This window comes from Xylona heveae (assembly GCF_001619985.1).
Source record: "Xylona heveae TC161 unplaced genomic scaffold L228scaffold_6, whole genome shotgun sequence".
NCBI classification, from domain to species: Eukaryota; Fungi; Ascomycota; class Xylonomycetes; order Xylonales; family Xylonaceae; genus Xylona; species Xylona heveae.
Window position 1 is genome coordinate 229,719 of NW_017264198.1, and position 24,518 is coordinate 254,236.

General features: G+C 48.6%; 9 protein-coding genes across 9 annotated transcripts; 4 read left to right on the forward strand and 5 right to left on the reverse strand.

Annotated features, from left to right (window-relative positions):
• Positions 1–25: 25 nt before the first annotated feature.
• On the forward strand, positions 26–1,046 carry L228DRAFT_220823 (TFIID-31kDa-domain-containing protein; the record flags this gene model as incomplete). Its single annotated transcript, XM_018330252.1, has 2 exons — positions 26–726; positions 808–1,046. Coding segments are annotated over exons 1-2 (639 nt in total), but the record flags the coding sequence as incomplete, so codon positions are not given.
• A 1,407-nt stretch (positions 1,047–2,453) lies between these two features.
• On the reverse strand, positions 2,454–3,075 carry L228DRAFT_268530 (hypothetical protein; the record flags this gene model as incomplete). Its single annotated transcript, XM_018335150.1, has 2 exons — positions 2,454–2,743; positions 2,913–3,075. The coding sequence occupies 2 exons, from the start codon at positions 3,073–3,075 to the stop codon at positions 2,454–2,456; spliced, it is 453 nt and encodes a 150-aa protein (XP_018187585.1).
• Positions 3,076–4,024: 949 nt separating this feature from the next.
• On the forward strand, positions 4,025–5,753 carry L228DRAFT_247642 (hypothetical protein). Its single transcript, XM_018332694.1, has one exon. It carries the CDS (start codon positions 4,285–4,287, stop codon positions 5,458–5,460), a length of 1,176 nt encoding a protein of 391 aa, XP_018187586.1. The 5' UTR covers positions 4,025–4,284; the 3' UTR covers positions 5,461–5,753.
• A 27-nt stretch (positions 5,754–5,780) lies between these two features.
• Positions 5,781–7,398, reverse strand: L228DRAFT_261268 (tRNAHis guanylyltransferase; the record flags this gene model as incomplete). Its single annotated transcript, XM_018334316.1, has 8 exons — positions 5,781–6,077; positions 6,182–6,286; positions 6,388–6,476; positions 6,610–6,782; positions 6,855–6,899; positions 6,996–7,127; positions 7,219–7,308; positions 7,385–7,398. 8 exons carry the CDS (start codon positions 7,396–7,398, stop codon positions 5,829–5,831), a joined length of 897 nt encoding a protein of 298 aa, XP_018187587.1. The 3' UTR covers positions 5,781–5,828.
• Positions 7,399–7,642: 244 nt separating this feature from the next.
• On the reverse strand, positions 7,643–14,098 carry L228DRAFT_247644 (DNA-directed RNA polymerase II largest subunit). Its single transcript, XM_018332695.1, has 6 exons — positions 13,558–14,098; positions 13,337–13,493; positions 13,207–13,277; positions 8,277–13,141; positions 8,202–8,225; positions 7,643–8,150 (listed from the first exon to the last, which is right to left on the reverse strand). The coding sequence occupies exons 1-6, from the start codon at positions 13,684–13,686 to the stop codon at positions 8,135–8,137; spliced, it is 5,262 nt and encodes a 1,753-aa protein (XP_018187588.1). The 5' UTR covers positions 13,687–14,098; the 3' UTR covers positions 7,643–8,134.
• On the reverse strand, positions 7,805–8,138 carry L228DRAFT_145266 (hypothetical protein). The gene has a single exon (XM_018329213.1). The coding sequence runs from the start codon at positions 8,053–8,055 to the stop codon at positions 7,837–7,839; it is 219 nt and encodes a 72-aa protein (XP_018187589.1). The 5' UTR covers positions 8,056–8,138; the 3' UTR covers positions 7,805–7,836.
• A 533-nt stretch (positions 14,099–14,631) lies between the features above and the next one.
• On the forward strand, positions 14,632–16,427 carry L228DRAFT_145320 (WD40 repeat-like protein). The gene is made up of 3 exons (XM_018329214.1): positions 14,632–14,974; positions 15,033–15,630; positions 15,688–16,427. The coding sequence occupies exons 1-3, from the start codon at positions 14,808–14,810 to the stop codon at positions 16,174–16,176; spliced, it is 1,254 nt and encodes a 417-aa protein (XP_018187590.1). The 5' UTR covers positions 14,632–14,807; the 3' UTR covers positions 16,177–16,427.
• A 2,023-nt stretch (positions 16,428–18,450) lies between these two features.
• On the reverse strand, positions 18,451–20,097 carry L228DRAFT_247647 (ferredoxin reductase-like protein). Its single transcript, XM_018332696.1, has 4 exons — positions 19,926–20,097; positions 19,371–19,689; positions 19,240–19,317; positions 18,451–19,191 (listed from the first exon to the last, which is right to left on the reverse strand). Exons 1-4 carry the CDS (start codon positions 19,968–19,970, stop codon positions 18,623–18,625), a joined length of 1,011 nt encoding a protein of 336 aa, XP_018187591.1. The 5' UTR covers positions 19,971–20,097; the 3' UTR covers positions 18,451–18,622.
• Positions 20,098–22,288: 2,191 nt separating this feature from the next.
• On the forward strand, positions 22,289–23,668 carry L228DRAFT_268536 (hypothetical protein; the record flags this gene model as incomplete). Its single annotated transcript, XM_018335151.1, has 3 exons — positions 22,289–22,378; positions 22,725–23,111; positions 23,186–23,668. The coding sequence occupies 3 exons, from the start codon at positions 22,289–22,291 to the stop codon at positions 23,666–23,668; spliced, it is 960 nt and encodes a 319-aa protein (XP_018187592.1).
• Between the last annotated feature and the right edge of the window lie 850 nt (positions 23,669–24,518).

Consider the following 24,518-nt stretch of genomic DNA (forward strand, 5'->3'; position numbering starts at 1 on the left):
CAAGTCTCTCATCTGTTATTGTACGATCTCCTTCTGGCTGAACCGCAGTCGCATATATCTCGATTTGGTTTAGCGTGGTGCTTAACCTCAGGTCCGAGCTTGAGGCTCAGTTGACAGAGTGATACCAGATGAACCAATATCATCACCAAGGAGCTTAGGACCTGGCAACAATTTCCAAGCAATCAATCATCCCTCAAGGCTGTTCTCTCTTGTTGAGACGAATACGAAGCCAAATCTTACCTGAACAATCTATCCCGTCTCAACTTCTGAGTCCTGAGCTTCTCGCACTGCTCTGAACTGATCCTCCGCGGTCCTGCCTGCCTCCCATGGCCGAAACCAACGGCGTTGCGCCTCAGCGCCCTCCATCTTCCGGGCCCCAGGCGCCTACAGAAAACCGACTTACTGCACCGCCAGCACCAGCACCAGCACCAGCAACAGGAGCAACTACACCAAACGCCAGCGGCGCTACTGGCCCTCTTCCATCATCATCCTCATCAACAAGCAATATCGCCCAGCCCGAGTTTCCCGCGACTTCACTCAACGACGATGGTCTCTCGCGGCGACCACGCGACGCGCGGCTTATCCACATGGTTCTCGCGAATCTCGGCGTCACAGCCTATCAAGAACGCGTCCCGCTACAGCTTCTCGACTTTGCATACCGGTATACCTCTTCCACCCTGCAGGACGCATTACACTTTACCATTGAAGGCTACGGCACCTCGGGAGGTGGTTCTTCAGGCAGCGGTAGTGGCGGAAAGGGAAGCGGTGGCGGCGGCGGTGGTGGTGGTGGAAGCGGAGGAGCAGGAGGCAGCGCGGGGCTCGTGAATAATCCCAACGATCTCAACTCTGTTTCTCTCCCTGCGCTGCGCTTGAGCATCGCCAGCCGCTTGAATTACCAGTTCAACCCTTCGCTGCCCAAGGAGTTTCTTCTAGAGCTCGCGCAGGAAAGGAACAAAGTGGCCCTGCCGAATGTTGGGCGCGAGTGGGGGCTGCGATTACCCCCCGAGCGCTACTGTCTGACTGGAGTCGGGTGGGGCTTGAAAGAAGAATGGGAAAGCGAAGGCGAGGAAGAAGTTGATGGTGATGGCCAGACTCAAACGAATGGTCGTCGAACTGGGAAAGACAGGAAGAAGAGGAAATTAAGTGATGCGAATGATGATGATAACGATGACGGGGATGAGAATATGGCTGAAGATGAAGATGAAGATGAAGAAGAAGAAGGCGATGGAGAGGATGGAGATGCTCGCATGGAGGATCTCTTTGGTGAGCAGCCTGATGATGAAGATGGTGATGATCGCAAGGGCGAGGCGGGAAGAGATAGCGCCATGGCGGATGCGTAGATCTGGATGCGTTGTCCTCACCCATCCTTTGCGCCACCTTGCTTTCTCTTTCTCTTTCTCTTTCTCTTTCTCTTTCTCCTCCTCTTCCTCATCCTCATCCTCTTTCTCTCGCCTCATCTCTCCTCCTTTGCAGCGGCCGCCGTTATTCTTGGAGCCGGCGTCTTCGACCAGCTACTGCCGCCGCCGTGGGAACTGGCAGAGAGTGAACCTTCAAAACTGTATTCCATTCATGCATATCAATCGGCGCTGTTTTTCTTTTCATCTTACGGGCTAAACTCGGGAACAGGGAAAAATATATTAGGAGTTCAGGCGGGCGCCAAGTTGAGTTAGTTGGTTCTTATGGGGAATATTTTCATTGTATGATATGGTAGTCATAAGTTACAAGTTATTTGGATGGACATAAGGTAGTTGGTCCAAATAAGCACACTTCGTTTCGGACGAGTGTTTGAAATAGTCTAGTTGTCTACTTTTTACAAAAAAACTCTTTGTGGGGATACAGCGTGTTTGTTAAATTTTGACAGAAAGTGCAGTGAAATATCCGACTTTCATTTTTCCAAAATGGTCTATTGTTTGAGATGCGTGGTAGTAGTGTATAGTATATTCCATAGAGGGGTATATAAGGGTTTCAAAATCCTGTGTTTAGTAGCTCTGCCCTGTCAACCAAGCGCTACAGCATCCCAACATGTGAAATTCATCTTGATACCCATAATACTAGTTGTACTCTATTTCTTGACTCCGTATATACTACCCTATATGAAATATACACACTACAGATCTCTCCAACTCGACCACCAACGATATTCGTTGAATCTTTGATCCCGCCCGCAACCCGGTTCTAGATAAGGTGTCGAGAAAGCCGAAAGCCGAATATTTAATATATCGACAAGTTCTGTGAGGGAGATTGTACATGATACCTAAGGAACTGGGTAAAAAAGCCAATTGTGCTCAAAAAAAAAAAAACAGAAGAAATAGAAAGGAGATGAAACGCCATACAATGCACATGTCCATGCAGAAACACAAAGAAACGACTTAAGCCTGGCAGACAGGAGAAGAAAAAAAGGAAGTGGGGTATTCGCCGTAAATCTTTGGCAAAAAAAAACGGGGGAGGGGGGTTTATCTCTTCGTTTCCTTTTCTGTCTTGGCTTTCTCGCGCGTTTGAGCTTCCTGCTCAGCGGAAGGCAGACCCCACCATTCCCGATGAAACTTCTCCTGCTCGATCCGCTTCTTCTCCTTTTCTTCGCGCGCTCGCTGGCGCTGTATTCTCGTCGCGAACCATTCCTCGCGCGCCTCGTCCTCCATTTCGCGCGTCGCGTGGGCAATCATGCAGGAGTTCATGGTCCGGCGTTGGTCCCGGCATGCCCATGTTGCGCTGATAGTGCGGTTCAGCGCGCATGTAGCGAATTCTACGAAAATAAAAAGACAAGCAGTCAATATAAGCTGGGAAGCATGATGGCGAAGCGCGATATAAGAAAAGTAGAGTAGAAAAAAAAGGAGGAAAGTAATAAGGTAGTAGACAAATTGTGATATAAGAAGTCTGGGGGAAGGGGATGGGGGGCGGCTTCCTGGACATACCTCGAATCTCTTCCGCGCATGCCCGCCGGACTTTTTTGTAGTATAGTTCCCGGACTTGCTGTTCCTGGCCGGATGATAGAGGGAGCGGGTTCCGCGTGGGCATCGGAGCTCGCTCGGGCTTGGACGACGAGGAAGTGGACGGGTTGGGTGCTGCTGTTGCCATCTTGACACGGGTGATGAAGGACGGTGCGATTGCGGGCAGTAGGAGGTCTCAATTAAGCCTTGCTTCAAAGGATATCTCAGAGGGAAAGCTCGTTACGTCTGGCTTTGGCCTGCAGCTCTGTGATGTTCTCGAGCTGGTGATCGGAGGGCTGGTTTACTGAAGTTCGATGAAGCCGTCGAGAGAGACTGACTCAATGGCACGATTTCGTGACGCAAAGAAGTAAAATAGAGCGTATAGTTACTGGAGTGGGTTCCAATACGGGGACAGACGCAGCTGAGCTCGTCTTTCCAGTCTGGCGTCGTGTCGTGCTTGATCCGCAAACCCAGAGTCGTCAGAAACACAGTCGGCGTCGGAGTCGGAGGTTTGCGATGCTCGTCTGAGCAAAAGTTCCAGGTCTTGCCGAGAATGTAAGGCGTATGAGATGAGAAATCATTCCACTTGTAGTTACTGGACAATCAGCTCCACAACGTTGCACTGTAAATACATTACTTATATGTTATGGAGAATAAGTAAATACTAGGTAGGTAGATTTAAATGCTCTAGTAAAAGATTGTAATATCAAACTGGTGCCGCGAGCTCAGTACAAAGTAAAAGGTGTAAAGAAACGCAACTAAATGCATTGAAGTCTACGTGTAGTTTTCTCAGGTATTCTTATTGCATTACCAAAGGTGAGCAAAGCTAATAAGATCTATTTCTGAAATATTGAAGAAGGATGAGACTGCTCCAACATGTTCGAAAACTTGAGTTTACTATTATCCTCGACTGACAGTCAATATATATTCTCTAAAATGCAACTTTAACCGAAAGCAGATCACTGGTCAAGTCTGCCGGGTAATGATTCGGGAAACCCTGACTCGTCGGGAAAACTTATCGGCGGAGTTTGTTTGCAAAAAAGTTCCGGCCGAAAGACCCCAGACAAAAAAAATCACAGCGCATTATCGTTGTTGGAGAGGCGGGTCTCATCTTTTTTGTGGAGGCACCACTTTCAAAGTTTCCTTGAAAAATGCAATTTTGACATCTATTTCCCTCGAACAAACCATTACGTGATATTTCACACTCGACCGCTAACCACAAGTCCTTTTGAACTTTGTGGCGCTGGTGTGCCCACGTTTTCTGGAGGCGCAACGCCCGAAGACACCAAAGGATTTGCCTTGCGCAATCCACATTTTGAAGAACAACCACTTTTCCTAACACTACATATCATCCAAGATGGATGCAGGCGAGTATCTGAAGCGCCATGGGTGGCGTGGACTGGGTTACTCGTTACACCCGACCGGAAAGGGACTCAAGAAGCCTTTACTAGTGTCGCAAAAGCAGAACGTGCTCGGTGTTGGCAAGAAGCAGCATACGCAGAGTGACCAATGGTGGCTTCGCGCGTTCGATTCGAGCTTACAGGGGCTAAGCACTACGACTGGTTCTACAAAAAAGTCAACACCGGCCGAAAAGGACAGCGAGGACGAATCCGAAGATGAGGTCCGAGTCAGTTTTTCTGGGAACGGAATGCTCGAGAAGATTGTCCAAGGCCGAGCAGGTCTTTACTCGTTCTTCGTCAAGGGAGAAGGATTGAGCGGGACAATCGACACGTCGGAAGATGGGGAGGAGGATAAGGGAGGGATAGTGAACGGTGGCTCGGAAACGCGCACAAATGGAGTGAAAAAGCTTGGTGGCGGAAAGGACAAGGGCAAGAAAGAGAAGAAGGAGGGCAAGAAGGATAAGAGTGAGAGTAAAAAGCGAAAGAGAGAGCAAAGCGATGACGCTGTTGACTCCGACAAGGCGGCTAAGAAGGAGAAGAAAAAGCAAAAGAAGCTAGAGCGCGAAGCTGCTTCTCGCTCAGTCTCCGTCTCAGAATCCGCCACGAGTTCCGGAGCGACATCCTCGACTGAGGAGTCGAAAGAAAGCAAAAAGGAGCGCAAGCAGCGGAAGCGTGAAAAGAAGGAACGTAAGGAGGCAAAGCGCGCAAAGAAGAGCATCTCCAATGGAACATCAGTATCTGGCGACACGCCTACGCCAACAATTTCTTCGTTGCCTATTTCGACAATCACGACCTCCACATCGACCACGGCATCCTCCCCTGCCCCTGGTTCGAGGGAAGAGACGATCACAACAGCAAGCACATCGGTAACACCAGCTGAAAGCGTCTCGGATCCGGCAAATGAGCTGCTATCTGCTGCTGTGGACAAAGCTGAGCGCAAGCGACAAAGGGAGGAAAAGAAAGCGCGAAAAGAATCAAAGGAATCTAGTAAAAAGAAAACTGAAAAGCGAGAGAAGAAGGATGAGAGTGGGAGGAAGGAGAAGGCCGAGAAGAAGAGAAAACGGGATGACGATGGAGCTGAAGAAAAGAGCAGTGAGAAGAAGACGAAGAGCAAGAGCAAGAAGCGCGAGTAACGACCTAGTTATGGAGTGCACATCACCTCGCTGGCATTGGCATGACATCAGTATATATTGCATTCGTTGCATTGCATGGACGGCGTTTCGGGGATCATAAAAGCTTGAAGAACCTAGCGAACCGGCATTTTTTGGGAATGATACCAGAAGAAAAGTCCGGAATTTTTTTTGGGTTGTTAGAAGGGGATAAGCGTGGTGCATCAACAGACATCCTAGACTAGATCCAATTCTGTATAATAGACAATGAACCAGCCCTGGCGGCGAAATCATCAATCAATGTATCAATTGGAAGCATATCGTGATAACTTTCATACATTATTTCGTAACGTTCAACTCTACTCGCTTTTCGTACTTCTAGCTGCCCCCGCTCATATCTCTTTGGGTATCTTTCCGGGTTTGTTGGATAACAGCCACGGCCTCCTCTGCCAGAATTCGTCTTTTATAATATCGATATGCTGCACAGTGATTCGAGCCTTCTCTCGCCGTTTGCGCTCTTTCTCTTGCTGGGTCTTGGACAGCTGAGCGGAAATTCCCCTTTCCGCGTCAGAGGATTCTTGCTCAGCCATGCCAGGGCTGTCAACGGCAGCAGTCGACTTCTTAGGTTCAACAAGCTCGTACTGATTTTTTCGTTAGCCATCAAATGGCAAAATATGGCTTTGCAAAGGAGGTTTCTAATATATTCTTCGAGTAATAGCTTGGTAAACGAAGAGGGACAACGTACATCTCGAATGACAACGCTGCCTTTCTTGTATATTTCTGGCTCATTATTGTAATTGATCTTGAACCTAGAGAACAGAATTTCGTTTTTATCTGAAGAATATGTTCCCTGTAGTCATTAAGTGCAGACTACATGTTAGCGCGCAATTTTTATTGCAGTCCCAGACTACAAATAACGTGGAAAGGCAAAATGGTTTGGGGGGCACGCACCATCAACTCTTTTTCAGCCTCCGTGGCGCCCATCCCACCTAATAGGATCAAGGCCCAGAACGTGGTATTGTAGAGGTTATTGATGTGACCTATACGCTCGACCATGAAGGTCCGCGGATTAGCAATTCGCAGGCTCGACCCATGCATTTGCGGAGACATTCGGCAATGCCAAACCGAACTAAGAGAATAAAAGGGAAGAAAAAAGTCCGCAGAAAAACATACAGTCGACCTGTCTCCAGCTGAGGTAGTCTCGCAGGTTATGATCTGTTGGATACATGACAGCCCGGCCATCGAATGATGGCATGGGGGCGGATAAAGGTACGTTTGTAAAGTAAGACGACCAAAGATGGACGTAGTACGAAGTAAATGTCGACACGACTGTTGTGACCAATTTACTGATAGCATGATATATCAGTATGACAGAATAGATTATTGGCGTATATAATATGCAAAGACCTATGACCTACCTTTCACGCCGCTCAAATAGCGTGCATGATTTATGAAAGACGAAACTGCAACACAGTCAGTTTTTAAGTTGTTCCAGAAAGGTAGAAACAAATTTGAGTGGCAAATTGGTCAATTGATTCGAATTTGGCTGAGAACTATACCTGTATTCGTCGCTCACACCGTATGCAATGACAATGTCAGGTAAATCTTTCATTACAGATGCGGCGGCGGCATTCATGAGATCTATGGCCCGCCGATCATTTGGCTTTTCAAAGCCATATTTTGCAGAAAGTCTGATATAATCAGCTTGAGTCTACTGAAAGTTTTGCATAGCATCATTTGAGTTTACACAGGATACATGGGTGGAAGAGCAGTTGAACATACTTGTGGAATCCTCGTCCGTCAATTCGGACAACGAGCCAGGTGTTCGGCAGCAATGGATCTGGCTGCTCAAAGTTGCGAACGTACTCGTACCTAAAGGTTCCTTTTTAAAATTCCATTCCAAAAAAATAATTTCACTCGGTCATCTTCAAATTATTGATGAACTTACTTTGAGTTTGCCATGATATTTACGAGTGCTGCGAGGATTATTGGCAGGGTTGATTGTTATGGGTCAAGCTTTGATCTCGCTTGCTACGAGTTGGAGAAGGCTTCAAAAAGTAACGGCTGCTACCCTGATTAGGAACGGACGTTCCTCGTCCTGATTCGATGAAATCAAAGCCAACTTCAGATCTCAATATACACTGTTGAAAAAAATCGGCAATTTGAACCTTACCGGATTGCAATCTTAAAAGTAGACTAGAATATTCCTTCCCAGAAAACATTTTTATTCCATGTTTAGTTGTGTTTCTATTGACATTTCAAGCATATTGAGTGCAGCACAAACTGCCTTGAAAACCGAGAACGCCGCGCTTCTGCTTCAAAGAGCCTTGGTTTAAGATCCACGTGGGTAGATAAAAAGCAGCCCTTGTATGACCACAATTTTTGACGAGCTTTCATAGATCAAGATTTTGGGGGAGAAAAGAAATACCAAATGCAATGGGATATCAACGCCTGAAGAAGAGGAAAGTTTGAGGAAGGAAGGGAAAGCAATAATAACCAACTATCCCTGCCCGTCAAAATGCTGTAATGTTGTACGGAAAATTGAATCGATAGAATTACAAGATAAAAAGCTCTCCAGGGACTGTGAGCATTGGCAGATTTCGACCTTAGCAAATGCATTGCATAAAGGACATCACAGTCTCGGAGAGTTTGCGCTAGAGAAACTTCATCTCTCGACAAGCCAACCGCCACTCGGAATTTACCCTCTTGGAGACCTGAAGATGTGTTAGTTGGCGAAACAAAATCACGAAAATGAAGCAACATACGTAGGAGAATAAGTTGGCGATGTCCTATGCATTTGTTAGCTTGGTAAAGTCAAGGTAATGGGTGAGTTAACTCACGGCGACCACTTCGGTGACGACGCTGAATAAGGCGCCGGCCCCGGAGACGTCGGAGATCCACCAAAGTTGGGGGAAGAGGGCGAGTAGCTTCCCATCGGGCTAGTTGGGCTGTACATTGGCGAGGTAGGGCTGTAACTTGTTGGCGAAGTGGGAGATGTCGGCGAATGCTGCTTTGCACCGCCAAACTGTGGACTGGTCGGGCTGTAAACTGGCGACGTTGGGCTATAGCTTGGTGAAGTAGGACTATAGTTCGGCGACGTAGGACTGTAATTGGGCGACGTCGGCGAGTAACTTGGCGACGTTGGAGAGTAGGATGGTGAAGTAGGAGAAATTCCAGCTTGCCCGTACGCTGGTGATGTCGGGGAATAGGTAGGAGAAGTCGGTGTAAATGCTGGGCTGGCAGGCGAAAATCCTGGCGATGATGCAAAGCGTGGGCTGGTGATGCTCATGCCAGGAGAAGTAGGTGAATAGGCAGGAGAGGTGGGAGAGAATCCCGGGGAGGTTGGGCTGGTATTGAAGGGGCTGCTTGGCGAATACCCGCCACCAGGGCTTCTCGCAGTATACGGGCTCAAGCCGCCGATCAACCCTTGAGGCCCGCCGTAATCGGTCAAACCACCTCCACCAGGGCTCTCAGCTCCAGAATTGACGATTGGCGAGAAGGAAGCGCCGTAATCAGGAGAACCGAGATAACCACCCTCCTGTAACGGTGAACCGCTGTCATATGGGGTTGCCGCACCATCGGCAATGATACCACTCTTAACGCCAATGTTGGGTATGATGCCCAACCTAGCATTGTCCGAGATGACTGTGTCCAGCATTTTCTGATCAAGGTACACATCAAGCTCGCCAGTACCCATAGGAGCAAGTTGTCCAAGCATGACATTCTCCGAAATGCCGCGGCAATCATCTAGTTCTCCACAGGCAGCAGCTTCGAGCAAGATCTCGACAGTCTCTTCGAATGAGCATCTCATGAGAGCACCTGTATCAGCACGATTGATACCGTGGCGGGTAATAGCCATTAGGTGCCCACGAGACGTCATGACATCGACCAAGAGGGCAAGATGACGATGGTTGACATATGAACCATCAAAGGCCAACACTTGCGTCAGTTCTTGAAGCAAAGCAGCCCGAGTGGCTTCGATGCCAAGAACCTGGAGCACCTCAACAAATGAGTTGGAATAGGTTCTGGTGGCATCGACGCCAGGAATGGCCAAAACGGCTCCAAGAGCAGTGCCGCTTGTGTCAAGGCACCATTCCATGCACTCTGGATCCGAGGTCCGCATTATCATGGCATCCTCCTCGTTAATGCGCATTCTTGGTTTCTGATTCAAAAAGGCTCTTTCGATGCCAGGAACACCACGGAGAGTCAGTGTATCAAGCACATGATTCTCCAGACGCTTGAGCATCAAATCTTCTTCCAAATCTTCATCCTCATCATCCTTGCTGTGATCCTGAATCATTCTGATGCGAATGACTTGTTCGTCGGCATTATTGTCGCTGAAAATGACCGCCAAATCCTTGGCGTAGTTCTCTTTGATCTTCGCCGCAACGTCCTGGACAGTCAAACCCTTGTCAAGCAGCTTCCTACGGCCCAAGACGATACGAAGGAGCCACTTTGACTGTCGACTGGGATCATCGGCATTGTCTTCAGGGATAATGAAATATGACTCTACCATATCAACATCTGCGTCAATAACGGTAGATTGAATGTCAGGATCATAATAGATCTCTGTAGTATCCGTAACAGATCGAAGCGTAGTATGCTCAACGGCACTACGAAGTTGTTTGGCGGTTTCCTGATTCAGTCTATTCGAACCTTCCTGGTAAACCGCCATCGAGGGTGTTTTGATATTCGTTGCAACATTGAGAATTTCCTTGAGACGAGGGACACCAAGAGTGACGTTCTTTGAGGATACACCAGCAAAGTGGAAAGTATTCAGAGTCATCTGCGTTGCAGGCTCACCAATTGACTGAGCAGCCAACACACCGACCATTTCACCTGGAGCCACAGCAGATCGCAGAAAACGATTCTCAATTTCACCAACGACATGCTGGAAAGCGAGTTTGTTGAGTGTATATTCAACAGCCAAACGCTTGTAGGCAAGTCTGGACCGAAGCTGCGCTTTGAAGAGCTTCGTCGCGTCCTCCTGGGCCTCTTTGGAGAGAGGATCGTCTCCTCGTACAATCACGAGCTTGTCAAGTAGCTCCCTTACTCGAGTAATGACTTCTATTGGATGCAGGTCGCTTCGATGGCCGTCCTTGATCCGGAAAATGGTCTTTGCTGATTCAAGAATGCGAAGAATGTTCGAAGGCAAAGGAATGTCTTCCACCCCGTCTGGTCTCGCTGACCGAACCCACTCGCGGTCCTTCTCGAGTTGTTCGAATTCCGCATCGAGATACTCTTGCACTACCGTGTCTCCGGCAAGTTCAGGAAGTAGCTCAATAGGTTCGAGATTTTTCATCTTCTCCGGATTCATGACATCAAGCCGATATCTGTGTTCAAACTGGGGCCGCGACGTTGTGATCATGTCAACTCTTTGATGCTCAATATGTGCACCGTCAAGACCGTCTTCGCCATAGACAAACTGCACAATGTCACCGAGAGAGTTTCTGACAGTACCGTCGTACTTGACCATAACATCCTCGAGCGCTTTCACAAGTCTCCGCTGAATATAGCCAGTCTCAGCTGTCTTCACCGCAGTATCAATCAGACCTTCACGACCAGCCATGGCGTGGAAGAAGAATTCAGTTGGCGTCAAGCCACGGAGATAGGAGTTCTCCACGAAACCCCTTGATTCCGGGGAATAGTCATCCTTTGTAAAATGCGGCAATGTTCGGTATTTAAATCCAAAGGGAATCCGTTTTCCTTCCACTGACTGCTGTCCGACAACTGCAGTCATCTGAGAAATATTGATAGTTGTACCCTTGGAACCTGAACGGGCCATTTGAATTGCATTGTTCAGATCCTTCAGACTCTTTTCTGTCTTGTCACCGGCCTCATCACGTGCAGTGTTTAGCGCCTTGGACACTTTGTTTTCGAAAGTCTCACGAACGTTCATACCAGGAAGAGGCTCGAGTTCGTTCTCTGTAGCGCTTCTGGTAATTTCAGCAACAATCTCTTTTTGCTTCGTAACACAATCCTCAATTTGTTCAATGGTCCGCTGATCAGGAATTGTATCACCAATTCCAATACTGAATCCATGGTGAAGGAACCAATAGTTGACGACAGTTTGGACTCCATTGAAGAAATTCATGGCGATCTGCGGACCAAGCTCATTGAAAATAATATGGATGATGCCATTCCGAGTCGCTCCAATAGACTTCTTACTGAAGAGGCCGTACATAATTTCTCCTGCATGAATGAAAATTCCATTGTCATGGATCGGTGAAAAGCCCTCATCGCTGGACCGGATGAGACTGACCGCTTTCGGGAGGACCATGCTGATCATCTGTTTGCCTGTCCACCGCGGCTGTGGCTTCATAATGGCAGGGTGGGGAATGACTCCGTCCCAATCTGGCACCCACAAAAGAATGTTCATCACTTGATCCTTTGTGAGGAATGTGTCCCGACGCATAAGCTTGTAAATACCACACAAAGTATCCTGGACGATACCCATCAGGGGTCCATTACGCTGCGGCGAGACGATATTAAGCGGTACCATGCAAAGTTGGCTAATCTCCGCGCGTGTTTCCTCGCTTTGAGGAACGTGCAAGTTCATCTCGTCACCATCGAAATCCGCGTTGTATGGCGAGGTGACGGACAAGTTGAGTCGGAAAGTTGAATACGGCATAACGCGGACCCGATGACCCATCATCGACTCTTTGTGCAGCGATGGCTGCCGGTTAAAGATGATATAGTCGCCGTCAATCACGTGCCTCTCCACTTTCCAGCCATACTGAAGAGAAATCTCCCCAGCTCGCTTGTGGTGCCGCAAATCAATTCTTTCGCCCGTATCGCGGATCACGTACTTTGCTCCTGGATGATCGTTCGGCCCATTCTTGACCAATTGATGAAGCCTGTGGATATTGTATGGCGTAACAGTTTCGGGATATGTGAGTGTCCTAGCGATGCTTCGTGGGACGCCAACCTCATCCAAGGAAAGATTTGGGTCTCCTGTGATGACAGTGCGTGCAGAGAAATCTACACGTTTGCCCATCAAGTTTCCACGTAGACGACCCTCCTTGCCCTTTAGTCGTCCGCGGATCGCCTTGACTGGTCTCCCAGACTTTTGAAGAGCTTGGGGTTGGCCGGCAATATCGTTGTCCATATATGTGGCAACATGGAACTGCAGTAGAGTCTCAAACTCACTGACGACGTGTGCTGGAGAACCCTCTTGCTCGCACCGGCGAACGTTACCATTGGCACGGATAATGTCACCAAGCTTATAGGTGAGATCGTCCTCGCCACGCATACCCTGGCCGGTACCATCAACCGAAATGCTAGGTCGAACGGGCGGAGGAGGAACAGGAAGAACTGTAATGACCATCCACTCGGGCCGAGCGTAATCATTACTCAGTCCAAGTTTGCGAATATCCTCAGTGGAAATACTGCGGAAAATGTTAAGAACCGTTTGTGGTTTGATCTCTCGCTTCTCGGGCTGCTGTCCCTCATTCTCTTCATCCCCCTTGACCGCTTTCCAGGTACCCATAATCTTCAAGCCCTCCTTTCGGATCTCAGGCTGGATATTGCCGCATCCACCATGGCTGTGCTTCTTGGGATCCTTTAAGCCGTTTCCGCCAAAATCTTCGTCTTCCATCGGAACGTCAGTCTCGCAGACCAACTTTGGCTTGCAAACCCTCCAAATAGCATCGAATCGCCGCTTAGGGTCTCGGTAGCGAAGAGCTTCCGCGAATGCCGGATTGCTCTGTGCGAAGAACTGTCAGTATTCTTCCCAAGTAAGCGCCTCCTGTATATTAAGGCTTGACTAACTTCATCTACTAGCAACTTGCCGCAATTGTGGCACACCACCTCCAACAGTTTCTTGATCTTCGTCATAAATCCTAGACAAAAGTCAGCCATCAAAGAGCCACCGGACCAGAGGGCCTGTGAAGCAGCAGACCGATATGGAAGACAGGTGTTGCAAGTTCAATATGGCCGAAGTGCCCGGGACAATCAGTCATATTTTCGTCGCATGTGGCGCACTTATATGCTCGTTCGATTGTGCCGAGATGCGGATCGTTCAATCCCTTTTCTCGAGGCTTCTGCTTTTGCTCATCCTGGGATAGAGTCAGATCCGTCAGATGGAACTGGGGCTAAAGCCTGGCGCTAGATCACGCCTACCATTGTCTCCGGATACTCGATATGAGCAACACTCATACTTTTAATTTCCTCCGGGGACAGGAGTCCAAACTGAATCTCCTGGATGGTGCGCAAAGGCGCGCTGGAGTACTGGAAGTGAAGGTTCGCCATCTTTGCAGCTCCGTGAACCAGGTATCGAGTAACAAATCTAGAATCCTCTTCGGGAAGAGAGGGAACAACCAGCCAAGGCTGCCCTCAGTATCGAATACTCTCAGAACTTTCTCCGACTGAGATCTGCCAAGATCGTCGCGTGTTCGATGATTACTATCGCGTTTCGTCGATGAGAAAACCGAGGGCGATAGGGGACAAGCGGTGGTTGGAAAAATCAGGCGACGGACGCCTGCGACCGCCTTCACCTGGTCGAAATCGCGTCCAAGTCGTAGGAAGAGAATGCGAAATCACCCCTCGATGGCCAGACGACCACCTGACTGATATCGCGATGATTCCAGCGATGGAGTCGAAGGGTGAAGAGCAGGTTGAGAGGGAGCGACGTAACTGTCAAAGGGGAGTTGATCAACTTTCGCCTCACCTCGCTGATGCAGTTCGCTTAGATCAGGCAGAGCCGCATCATATTGTCTGTCGGCCTCCAGCACGTTCGACCAATAAGATTATGTAATACAATCTCGATACGTCAATTCGTGCCGAACCAATCAGAAGTCGTCATGTATTGCCGCCTTCACGACAACAGCTATTGTCATATTGTTATCCTATTTGCGACATTGGCATCAATACGCAATTTTCGAACAATACCATGTATTGTCGAGTTCAATTCTGGTTCTCTTTTTAGCTGCCTAGCGATGCTTATTGAAATGCTAAATGCTTGAATAATGTTGCTGCTTCTACCCTCTGCAACTTAACCCACAAAATCATAATGAATCTTTCACTCGTCGATCCTTTTGTCCTTGCGCAGGACTACCCTGACTCTTTGACGGGAAAGCTACGTGTGTTCTCCGGCTACCTTTGTGATCTTTATCAATTGCTGACAAGCATCTGACAGCAGAAAGCGGACATGGCACTTGCATTCGCTTTAATCGTAGAGGAGATTTCCTCGCGTCTGGAAGGGTATTTCTGGGATGGATCAACATATTTACGGGCATGCTGTTGACTGTATGCAGGTTGACGGAACGGTGGTGATTTTTGACGTTGAGACGAATGGCGTCGCTCGAAAATTACGCGGCCACACTCGGCAGATACAGTCGTTGAGGTAGGATGCCAGATGGGAGCTGGAAAATATGATAAGGAGGTTAATACTCGGTAGTTGGTCACGAGAAGGTCGTTATCTTCTCAGCTCTTCGCAAGACTGGAAATGTGTACTCTGGGACCTCAGCGATGGTTCTCGAGTACGAACAGTGCGGTTTGAAGCTCCTGTATATATTGCAGAGCTTCACCCTTTCGATCAGTACGTATGCGCATTTCTTGTTTAGTAGTCGCTTTGGTTTGTTAACGTCGTCCAATAGCTTGAAATTTGTGGCTTCACTATTTGAAGAACAACCCGTTCTCGTAGATCTTCACTCGACAGTTCCCAAAAAACAAACACTCCCATCGGCGCCGAAGAGACCAAAGGTGGAAGGCGAGGAGATATCGGAGAAACAGGCAGCGCAAGATGCCAAGCAGACAACCACTGTCACAATCTTCAGTGCTTCCGGCAGCCACATCATAGCAGGCACGAGTAGGGGCTGGTTGAATATCATCGAGACTGCAACATGTCAAACCATTTATTCTACGCGCATTTCTAACAATGTGTTGATCTACTTTCGTCTCACCGCTTCGGGCCGGGACATGGTGGTTAATTCTAGCGATCGTATCATCCGGACTCTTTTCATGCCTGATCTGACCGTGGGCGAGATCGATCCGGACACAATCAAGGTAGAGGTGGAGCACAAGTTCCAAGACGTTGTGAATCGACTGTCTTGGAACCACGTGGCGTTCAGTTCAACCGGAGAGTATGTCACTGCTTCGACATATATGAATCATGACATTTACGTGTGGGAGCGCGGGCACGGAAGCTTAGTGAAGATACTTGAGGGCCCTAGAGAGGAGCTTGGGGTTGTTGAGGTAAGTCTATTATCTATGCTCGAAATACGAAATTTTGTCTCTGACCAACATCCATAGTGGCATCCCAATCGACCCCTTGTGGCTGCCTGTGGTCTTGAGTCCGGCCGTGTCTACCTTTGGTCCATCATCACACCTCAGCGATGGTCAGCACTGGCACCTGATTTCGCCGAAGTGGAAGAGAATGTGGAGTATGTCGAGCGCGAAGACGAGTTCGATATTCATCCCATCGAAGAGATACATAAGCGTCGCTTAGATTTGGAGGACGAGGAGGTTGATGTTTTGACTATTGAGCCAATCAAAGGAGAAGCTGACGACCAAGTTTTCCGAATGCCCGTCCTCCTGGATATTGACGACAGCGAAAGCGAGGAAGAGATCATTGCTGTTGGTCCTGGCACTATGAGAAAGAAGAGCCCTGGCGAAGGCAGAGAATGGATGAATGAGGTTGAAAGCGGCGCTAGCGCTGACGAGCGTGGTGCTTCCAAGCGGCCAACAGCAAATGGGACAGGAAGGTCTCAGGGTCGCGCAAGAAAACGAAGAGGCGACTGAGAAAGGTCTTGCCTTGGCAAGTGCTTGTGATCTAGTTGATATGACGGGATCCAGGTTCTTGTCCTCTGCGATACTCGTTGGCTCAGTCAGCTGATGGTCGCGCTTGAATCCACTGGCGAAGACGGTGGGACGTTCGTCCCTCTCAAAGTTCAATCTTCAGCCAGCAACTAGTCGTGTCACCGTTGGGAAAAAATGCTTCGTCAGCTTCACATGGCTCTTTCCGTTTTCTGGCAATTACCATGTCGTGCGTTTCAAATGGAACGTCACATACTACTAGGTCTGATCAACGGACCTGGTTCTTCCTTTGGCACCAATGATGCCAAATAGCGTTATCCCGGCCAAAGCTGGTGGTACTTTGCTCCACATGTCTAGCGGCCCAAGAAGCAGAACGAAGCTCAAGCGTCGTTATAAGGTGTCAGTCGCCAAGTAGCAAACGCACAGGCGCCATGAAGCATAAATGCCATAACAGCTGTCTAATATGCCGACCATCTTGACACATCAATGTGTCCTCCGTCCCTTGACTTCTTCAGGGCACCGTGCCCCAGCATCTACGCGTCGAAAGACATAATTATCACTTCGCAGCTAATTGCTCTCTGGTTTGCAAGCGCCGGCTCATCGGGCCCTCGGCTCATCAGCCCCGTTGCCGTCGAGAGCACTTGTTCTTAGAGGTGCTTTAGTTATATCCAAACCCTTCTGACCAGTGGTAGTTATCGTCAATATTTACTGTCACTATTTACAGACCCTGTGTGCTCGTGCCATGCAGACTTCTTCGTCTAATACATAGTACATTCAATCTATCATCAAGCACTTTCAACTTGTCTTCCCTCACTATGACACCAGTGTATAATTCAATGTACGTACTCCAATGAATCTAATCATCAGTACAATATCCTAGCCTTATAATACCATATCCTTATCCGAACTTTGTGACGTGGATGCCAGGCACGGTAAACAGATGGCATGACTCGTATCCTTTGCATGGAATAGCCGTATGACCAGCTTGTATCAATGTAGTGTCTTTCACAGTACCAACTGGTATACTGGATATGAACAAAAGACATTGTTTCTGTTTTGCTTCTGCTGCTTCTATCTTACTTTCGTTTACTTCTGTCTTGCTTCCTTTTGGCGTCTGTTCACAAGTCCATGAGTCCATACCCCCCTTCTTCTCGCTGCACTTCTTTTCTCAATATAGTAGCTTCTATACTACCAGTCTACTTTAAATCCGTAGGTTCCGTATCGTGAAAGTCAACCTAGTCTTGTACTGTGTTCATTTGTCAGATCAAAACCATCATACTATTTTACTAAAAGACTAGTCACAGAGGTCGTACGGTTGTGTCTTGATTTGGTTTAATATTTTAGTGTTTTATTATTTCATTTCATTTTCTTCCTTTTCGTTTTCATCATCTATTTTTGTTTTTTGATTTTATCTTATTTTTCCTTCTTTCTTTTGTTTTTATATCTATCTGAACATTCTATTTAGGAGGGAAAAAAAAAATAAAAAATAAAAAAGAGGAACAAAAATTCATGAACGACTCATTTTTTCTTTCTTTTATTTTATCCAGTTGAACATTTCTTTTTGGCAAAAGAAAAAATACTTTTAACTCTGAATCTCCTTATGTACTCTTTTTCTTTGAAGTTCTCACTAAAACCCATCCCTTGGGAATAACCAAGTTACGTTAGATTACAATAAAGTTGGTATGTAAAGCAGCGCAGGAGGACTGCATGAACTGTATCGAGTATCGACTATAGGTCCACAACCATGAAAAGTTGAGAACACAGGGACCGAGTCCCCGCACTGAGGAAGGCTGCTAGACCTGGCAGCCTCGGGCCAACCGCCAGGCCGCTCACAGGCCCCAACCAGCGTTGGCCCACGTTGCTGCCGCGGGAAAGACTCGGGAGTAAAGCGAGACTCCCTCGCTCCGGTAAGCAAGCGAGCAGAGCAGCCTGGCCCTGGCAGCCTGGCTGGTGGTAAATGTTCCCGAGTCCCTAATGTCAACCTCGCAACTCTGGCACACCTGGCACGAGAGTTGCCGACGACCAGCCGAGGGGCGACATACCTACAGTACCTCGTTAAAGAAAGTTGACGGCGTTGTGGTAAAGAGGGAGCTCCGAGCGAGGAGCTCGTCTGGTCGGCTTCCACGCGGGCGATCGCGAAACATTTTGGCTAGGTAAATACCTACCTACCTAGCCATTCTTTGTCTATAAGCCGACTTTGTAGACATATATTATTTCGATACACAGAGATTCAACTGCTGGTAAGCATGACGCTTGCTTGCTGGAAGAGACGGTTTATATTTTATCTCATCTCTAATCTTGCGTGTGTTGAAATGCCTGGAAAAACTGATCCTCTTATGCGTTAAAGCGCTGAGAGACAAAGAGACGTAAAATACATAATATAATAGTAGTATTTCAAAAAAAAAAGAAAAGAGAGGTCTATTCATATCCTCTAAAACTTGTAAACCTGGTCCTTGCTGTATCCGAGCTCCTTAAGGTAGCCGTCAAGTTCGCCTTGGTCGGCGGGGCTCTTCTTGGTACCGCTAATGGCCTTGTACAGGCCAGGGGGTCCGCAAACGAACACCTTGATGTTCTCAGACTTGGGCTCGGGAAGGACGGTCTTCAACAGCTCCTTGGTGATGTAGCCCTTGCCCTGAGTCCAGCCCTCAGGGGGGTTGTCAAGGACGTAGAAGGCACGGAATCGGTTGGGGTAAGTGTTCTCGAGCTCCTCAAACTCCTTCTTCAATAGAATGTCCTGCTCGCTGATGTTACCGAAAACGAGGGTGACCTTGGTCTTGTCGTCGGGGTTCTTGAAGATAGCCCGCGTCAGCTGGAACATGGGCGTGATACCGGTTCCACCAGCGAGAAGGGCAATGTGGTTGTGCTTGTTAGCCTCCCAGGGGTACTTGGGGATGGGACCCTTAAAGTCCAGCCGCTGGCCGGGGTTCATGCTGTGCAGGTGCTCGGACATGGGGCCATTGGGGTATTTCTTAACCACAAGGTCAATGTATCCTTGTGTGTCTGTGCAGTGTTAGTGGCAGTCAAGCGTTCTCGCCCGGGAGTACTTACCCTCGTCGCTGACGGGAGTGTACGGCCGAATGACAGCCTTCTCCATCTCAGGTCCCTTGTACTTTGTGAGCAAAGCAGCTGCCGATGATTAGCGGAGATATCCCAGGGTAATCCAGCAGAGTTTTGCTCACAGGCAATGTTCAGTCCAGAGACGTCGTCCTTGTCAGCAAGCTCGAAGCGGAAACGCTTGGTGTTGTGGTTGATTTCCTCCACGTTATCGAGCTTCAGGCTGATCCAGCCCTGGTCACCACCCTTGAAGGTGAGGCTCTGACGTGCGCCAGCATCCTTGGGAACGACTTTCTGTTCTTGGCTGGGCTTGGGAGCGTCGTTGGCGGAGGGCTGCTTGCTGATGTAGTAGTAACCACCAAGAGCGGCAGCAGCGGCAACACCGGCGTAGATGGGAATGCTAGAACCGCCCTTGCTGGGCTCTGTCGCGTAGTGACGGACGCTCTAGTAATATATCATGTTAGTCTTCTAGATCCAAGACAACTCAAACAAGCGCTGAAAAGCAAAGCAAAGCCCAGAGATCAAGCTGCACCGATACCCCCCCAAAAATTGCTCTATATCACCGAATCCTCACAAATTGAGGTCCAATGAATCTAAAAATGACACAACATGCCTCAAAGTGGGCTTGAGGGTGGAATGCACACTGCAAAGGAACCTGCAAAGGAAAAGCGAATGCTTACGTTCTTCAGCGGCTGAACGCTGCGGAAAGCTTGTCGCGCGAACATTGTTTAAAAATCAAAGGTAATAGAAATAGATATTGCTCCTGTAATGATGATATGATGCGGTGCTGACTGCAATTGAGTCCACAATCTATAGCGCCGTGCACAAGGAAAATTGATTGATGAAGACGTAGCAAAAGCCTGAGGTTGGAAATCCCGAGTTAAGATGGCGGCTAGGGAGATTCATTTCCGCCGGTTCACGCCGAATGGATGACGTAAGGATCCACCAAGCACGACATCTCGTTCGCACTTCACTGCGCTTAGCTAAGATTACCATCAACACTTGCCGTAACCAAGGTACTCGCCCTACTCCGTAGGTAGGTCCAGCTCCAGCAGATTAGAGAATTGCATCTAAAGTTCATGACTGTACTGCCAGCGCTCGTGGGTCTCTTGGATAAATATCATAACATTAAATTAATAAATCCTCGCGAAGCTTTGCAATTTGATTTGATACCAAGCATATACAGGGTGCTTGGAATTGCTGAATAAAATGTATTACTTGACTTTTACTCGTCGTAAAAGAGATTAAGCTGAAGATTAAATCAAAAATAGACGGCATGGGAGAAGAGTGCGAGCAGATGGGATTCTAAAATGCCGAGTCGAATTATTGCCGGATGCCTAAGCGGCTGTTGCGCTTTATCCATACGGACTACTTAATGATCTGTTAGGCATGGGAGTAAATGAGAGCTGAAACTAACGGAAACAGAAATAATAAAATATTTCCTTTCGGCGAGGTGGAAGAGGGATATGCTGTTATAATTCAGGATACGACCCATTCCAAGTCTATTTGGAGAATATACCTAAGCCGCTTCAATGGTTAAGAACAGGAGAATGTCAAACGGAGTGTACAATGATAACATGACTATCGAGGGTTGGCAGACAGTGAACCGATCCAATTTGATGAAGATATTGGCAGTTAATATTAAGCTATCGTACAAGGGCATTTCCGGACATTACCAGGCATGATCAAAGCTGGAACGGGAGGTTAGATGAAAGTAATCAGCTTGAACCGTGTTGCCCGTCCCTCTGGCCTTCTGCCTAAATGCACGGGTTAACTAGAGCGAGAGGAGTAACGATGATAGAAACAAGGTAAAGTGGTTAGTACCGTGCAGGCGAGTTCTCTGGCAAGGAACAAGTCATCCTAGCGAGTAGATCCCCCCCAGCCAGCGCCTCAATTAGAGTTTCTCTTAGGGAGCTGGGTCTGGCTGAAAGCTGCCGTACCAACTCGCAGGGGAGCATGACTGAAGGTGAGAGGAGAGATAACTGAAAGTCGGCACCGAGAGCTGTGGAATGGCCCCTAGTCTTTACCACCACAACACCTCGCCTACTGAAGCTCTCTTCTACTGTGAGGCGGGCTCGTCGATGGGAATTCTGATCATTTCCTTAACTGGTTTGGGAGTCACTCTGCTCCCGCTGTTTCGTCGCTCGTCTACCTCCATGCCAAAAGGCTTAACTGAATGCGGCGAGGTTCTGACCGATCAATCGTGCGATGCGATGTTCCCAATGCCCGCTAAACTGCGTTGAGCGTTCGAGTAAAGTCTTCGTGACCACCTTTACCCTCTTAACGCCGGGGAGTCCTTCCTTCTCTCACCACCGACCAGCCTGCCAGGGAGGGGTAAGGGGAGTAGTAACTGCCCGCGCTCCAGAAGAAAGTTTCGGTCCACCCTCCTTCAGAGGTCGCCAGTGGGCAGTCGACACTATTGGCGTCCTAGTGATGCGCCCACCACTGGTTTCACTGACGTCGGCATTTGGCCCTACCTACCTACGTACCACTATTCATTTGCCGCATTCAATATTCGATTCCAATCTCTTCTCAAAATCAAATACTGGAGAAATATCTTTTTGGTAAATCTAGAATAGGATAGAAAGAATATAAGCAATCATTGCACATGTACAGCCATATTCAGGTACAGTTTCTCGATCATCTGACTTGGTGAAATCCAGACAAACAGTCGGAGTGGCATGTTTACGATCTACATGGGGATTTGGCCGTGTCTGGGCGTTGTAGCTGCGATGGGGACGGAGGGGGGGGTGTCAGCGGTGAGGCGCTGAGGGAAAAAGCCAGCAGGGCATGGGACCTGTAACCGAGATCAACGAGGTTTGGGGGTGTCGGCACGCCCGTATTTTAGTGGGCCCTGCCCGCACCCTGGCCTGAAAAAAACCTACCTTCCTTCCACTCTCCCTTCCCCCATCCGAGAGCGAACCAAAACCACCCGATCGCCCACCTACACCCCTTCATACGCTTCACTTCCTGCGACGCACGCATTTTCTGCCTTTCTGTAACAATTATTTTCTGCTGAAAAAAGGAACCCATAAATAACACCATGGCTCGTCCTAAGAAGACTGAAGAGAAGCCCAAGGAGGCTGCGACTCTTCAAATCAGCATTGAGGATTTCATCCGTACCAGGGATTCGGTAAGCCACCTCATCACTGCGCGTCAGTTAAACATCCTTCACAAGAACGCGACCGTCTTGTCTCACGAGAAGCCCCTGTTCTATCTGAATTTTTTGATTGATTCTGTGTCGCATTCATCTTTATTATTAATTGTCTTTACACGCTATCGCTCATTCCTCCGGTTTACCAATTTTCTTCCAACACGACAGCGATACGCGTTCTGCTCTTGGCTTGTTTACATTGGTCCTTCGCGTCGCGTTTCCCTGTGGGATCGCATCTTCAACACCACAATTCTAGCTCTACGCAACTTTTTGCTTTTGCGCCTGTCTCTGTTTGTTCTTGTATTCCGGCTAACCGCGCAATCAGGTCGTTACTGGCCTTGCTACTCTTCAATCGGCCGTCCAGGACTTGTCGCGTGCGTACATCAACCATAGCAACACTGTTCTTGGCCGTCCCGGCGCGGGCCCAACTTTGGACTTCTTGTCTCTCTCGAACCCGCTCGGCGATAATGGCTTGCTTCTGGCGCAGCGCGGCCTCACCCCCGGTATGGTCGCTGATGCCGGCGAGAAGAAGAAGCGCAAGAAGCGGGCTCACGACAAGAACGCGCCCAAGCGTCCCTTGACCCCATATTTTCTCTACATGCAATTCGCGCGCCAGGACATTATGAAAGCTCTTGGTGAAGGAGCGCGTCCCAAGGACATTAGTGCTGAGGGCACCAAGCGCTGGGCTGAAATGTCCGATCAGGACAAGCTCGTAAGTGTTCCCCTCCCCCTTCCCAGATGATGGACTATTCCGGGATTGGGTCTCTGATTGCTTGTATGATACAGAAATGGAAGGAATATTATCAGGAAAATCTTGCCAAGTACCAAGAAAAGATGAAGGAATACAAGGCCAAGACCGGAGGGGCCGATCACTCCGAGGATGCTGCTGCTCAGTTGGCGGCTGAGCAGGAAGCCGTTGCTTCTGCCGGCAGCAATGATGAGGAGGAAGAAGAGGAGGAACAGGAAGAGGAGCCTGCCCCACCTAAGCCTGCCTCTCCTGTCAACAAGCGTCGCAAGACCGCCGCCAGTGCTGCGGCTGCCAGCTCCCCGGCGCAGCCCTCTCCTGCCAAATCTGCCCCGATTCTCCCCCCAAGTGCCAAGAAGGAGGCGGCACCTGAGATCAAATCCCCGGAGCCGAAGAAGCGGCGATCGCGGAAGTCCAAGGGCGCCGAGGAGGCTGCAGCTGAGACTGCTGCTCCTGCAAAGGAGCCGCCTAAGAAGGAGAAGGCCCCCCGCAAGAAGCGCAAGAGCGAGGCTGTCAATGAGTAAAGCATCTCCGCGACTAGGTTTCTTCAACCTGATCCTTGTGTTTCATCAAGTTACGGGGAGGGGTTGAGTCAATGATCCTTATTGCGTGTTGGCCAGTGGCGTCACTGCTTTTTTTACCTGCTCTGCAATATGCAGGATATTGTGTCATGATGGATTGACCTGTTTACCGTTGCTCTTCCTCTTTGATTTGTGGCACGTTTTAGGCCGTGGGGTTCAGGATATACACTCATGGATAAATTGGGAATGTAGTTAATAAGTGCACGGTTAGAGAGAAGAGTGTGCTCCTACCACCTCGAGTATTCTGTGCTTTGCAGATATAATTGAACGTGTTTGAAATGTCTGGTTGTAAATATCTACGTGTGCTTCAAACTTGCTGGCATGTGCGGCAAGGATTTTGTTTCCTCGCTCTTACGGGCCTTTTCACTAGTTCTGATTAGAGCGCGGTTAAGGATCTCTCCAGTGGACTGGAGGTGTCTTATGGTGCAGTGTGACCGGTGGTGAGGAAGACATTTCTTTGCAGCAAGCCTAAGGCTGTAGGGCAGAACTGAGCACTATAACCTACTTCGCCCCCTATGGAGAGCTAGCTGAAGGGGCAGATATTCCTACGTGAAAGCAAGTTTGGATCTGTCATCGTACCTATATAAAAGCTTTACCAGGCAGAAACCCTCACTTTGATAGTAGTACGCTCCGTACTCGTACATACCTAGTAGGCATTTGGCCCTGTTGGTAACTTATTGGGAACTTCACGCGAAGAGCCAGCGAGGGGTAAACCTTCGCTTAGCGTGTTTTCAGCTAAACCCGGATCAGCCATGGGGAGCTGGACGTTCCTTGAGACCCCGCTATCAGTTCA

What these genes read in the sequence shown, in the direction of transcription:
- L228DRAFT_145266 (XM_018329213.1), bottom strand. Translation starts at nt 8,055, where the DNA reads ATGCATTTGCTAAGGTCGAAATCTGCCAATGCTCACAGTCCCTGGAGA.
- L228DRAFT_247644 (XM_018332695.1), bottom strand. Translation starts at nt 13,686, where the DNA reads ATGGCGAACCTTCACTTCCAGTACTCCAGCGCGCCTTTGCGCACCATC. An exon ending in TCGAGTATCCGGAGACAATG is followed by an intron (nt 13,494 to 13,557) that starts GTAGGCGTGATC and finishes ACTCTATCCCAG; the next exon opens with GATGAGCAAAAGCAGAAGCC. An exon ending in TCGTCACCGAAGTGGTCGCC is followed by an intron (nt 8,226 to 8,276) that starts GTGAGTTAACTC and finishes ACAAATGCATAG; the next exon opens with GACATCGCCAACTTATTCTC.
- L228DRAFT_247647 (XM_018332696.1), bottom strand. Translation starts at nt 19,970, where the DNA reads ATGTTCGCGCGACAAGCTTTCCGCAGCGTTCAGCCGCTGAAGAAC. An exon ending in GCGTTCAGCCGCTGAAGAAC is followed by an intron (nt 19,690 to 19,925) that starts GTAAGCATTCGC and finishes ATATATTACTAG; the next exon opens with AGCGTCCGTCACTACGCGAC. An exon ending in CTCTGGACTGAACATTGCCT is followed by an intron (nt 19,318 to 19,370) that starts GTGAGCAAAACT and finishes AATCATCGGCAG; the next exon opens with CTGCTTTGCTCACAAAGTAC.
- L228DRAFT_145320 (XM_018329214.1), top strand. Translation starts at nt 14,808, where the DNA reads ATGATAAGGAGGTTAATACTCGGTAGTTGGTCACGAGAAGGTCGTTAT. An exon ending in GAGCTTCACCCTTTCGATCA is followed by an intron (nt 14,975 to 15,032) that starts GTACGTATGCGC and finishes GTCGTCCAATAG; the next exon opens with CTTGAAATTTGTGGCTTCAC. An exon ending in AGGAGCTTGGGGTTGTTGAG is followed by an intron (nt 15,631 to 15,687) that starts GTAAGTCTATTA and finishes CAACATCCATAG; the next exon opens with TGGCATCCCAATCGACCCCT.
- L228DRAFT_247642 (XM_018332694.1), top strand. Translation starts at nt 4,285, where the DNA reads ATGGATGCAGGCGAGTATCTGAAGCGCCATGGGTGGCGTGGACTGGGT.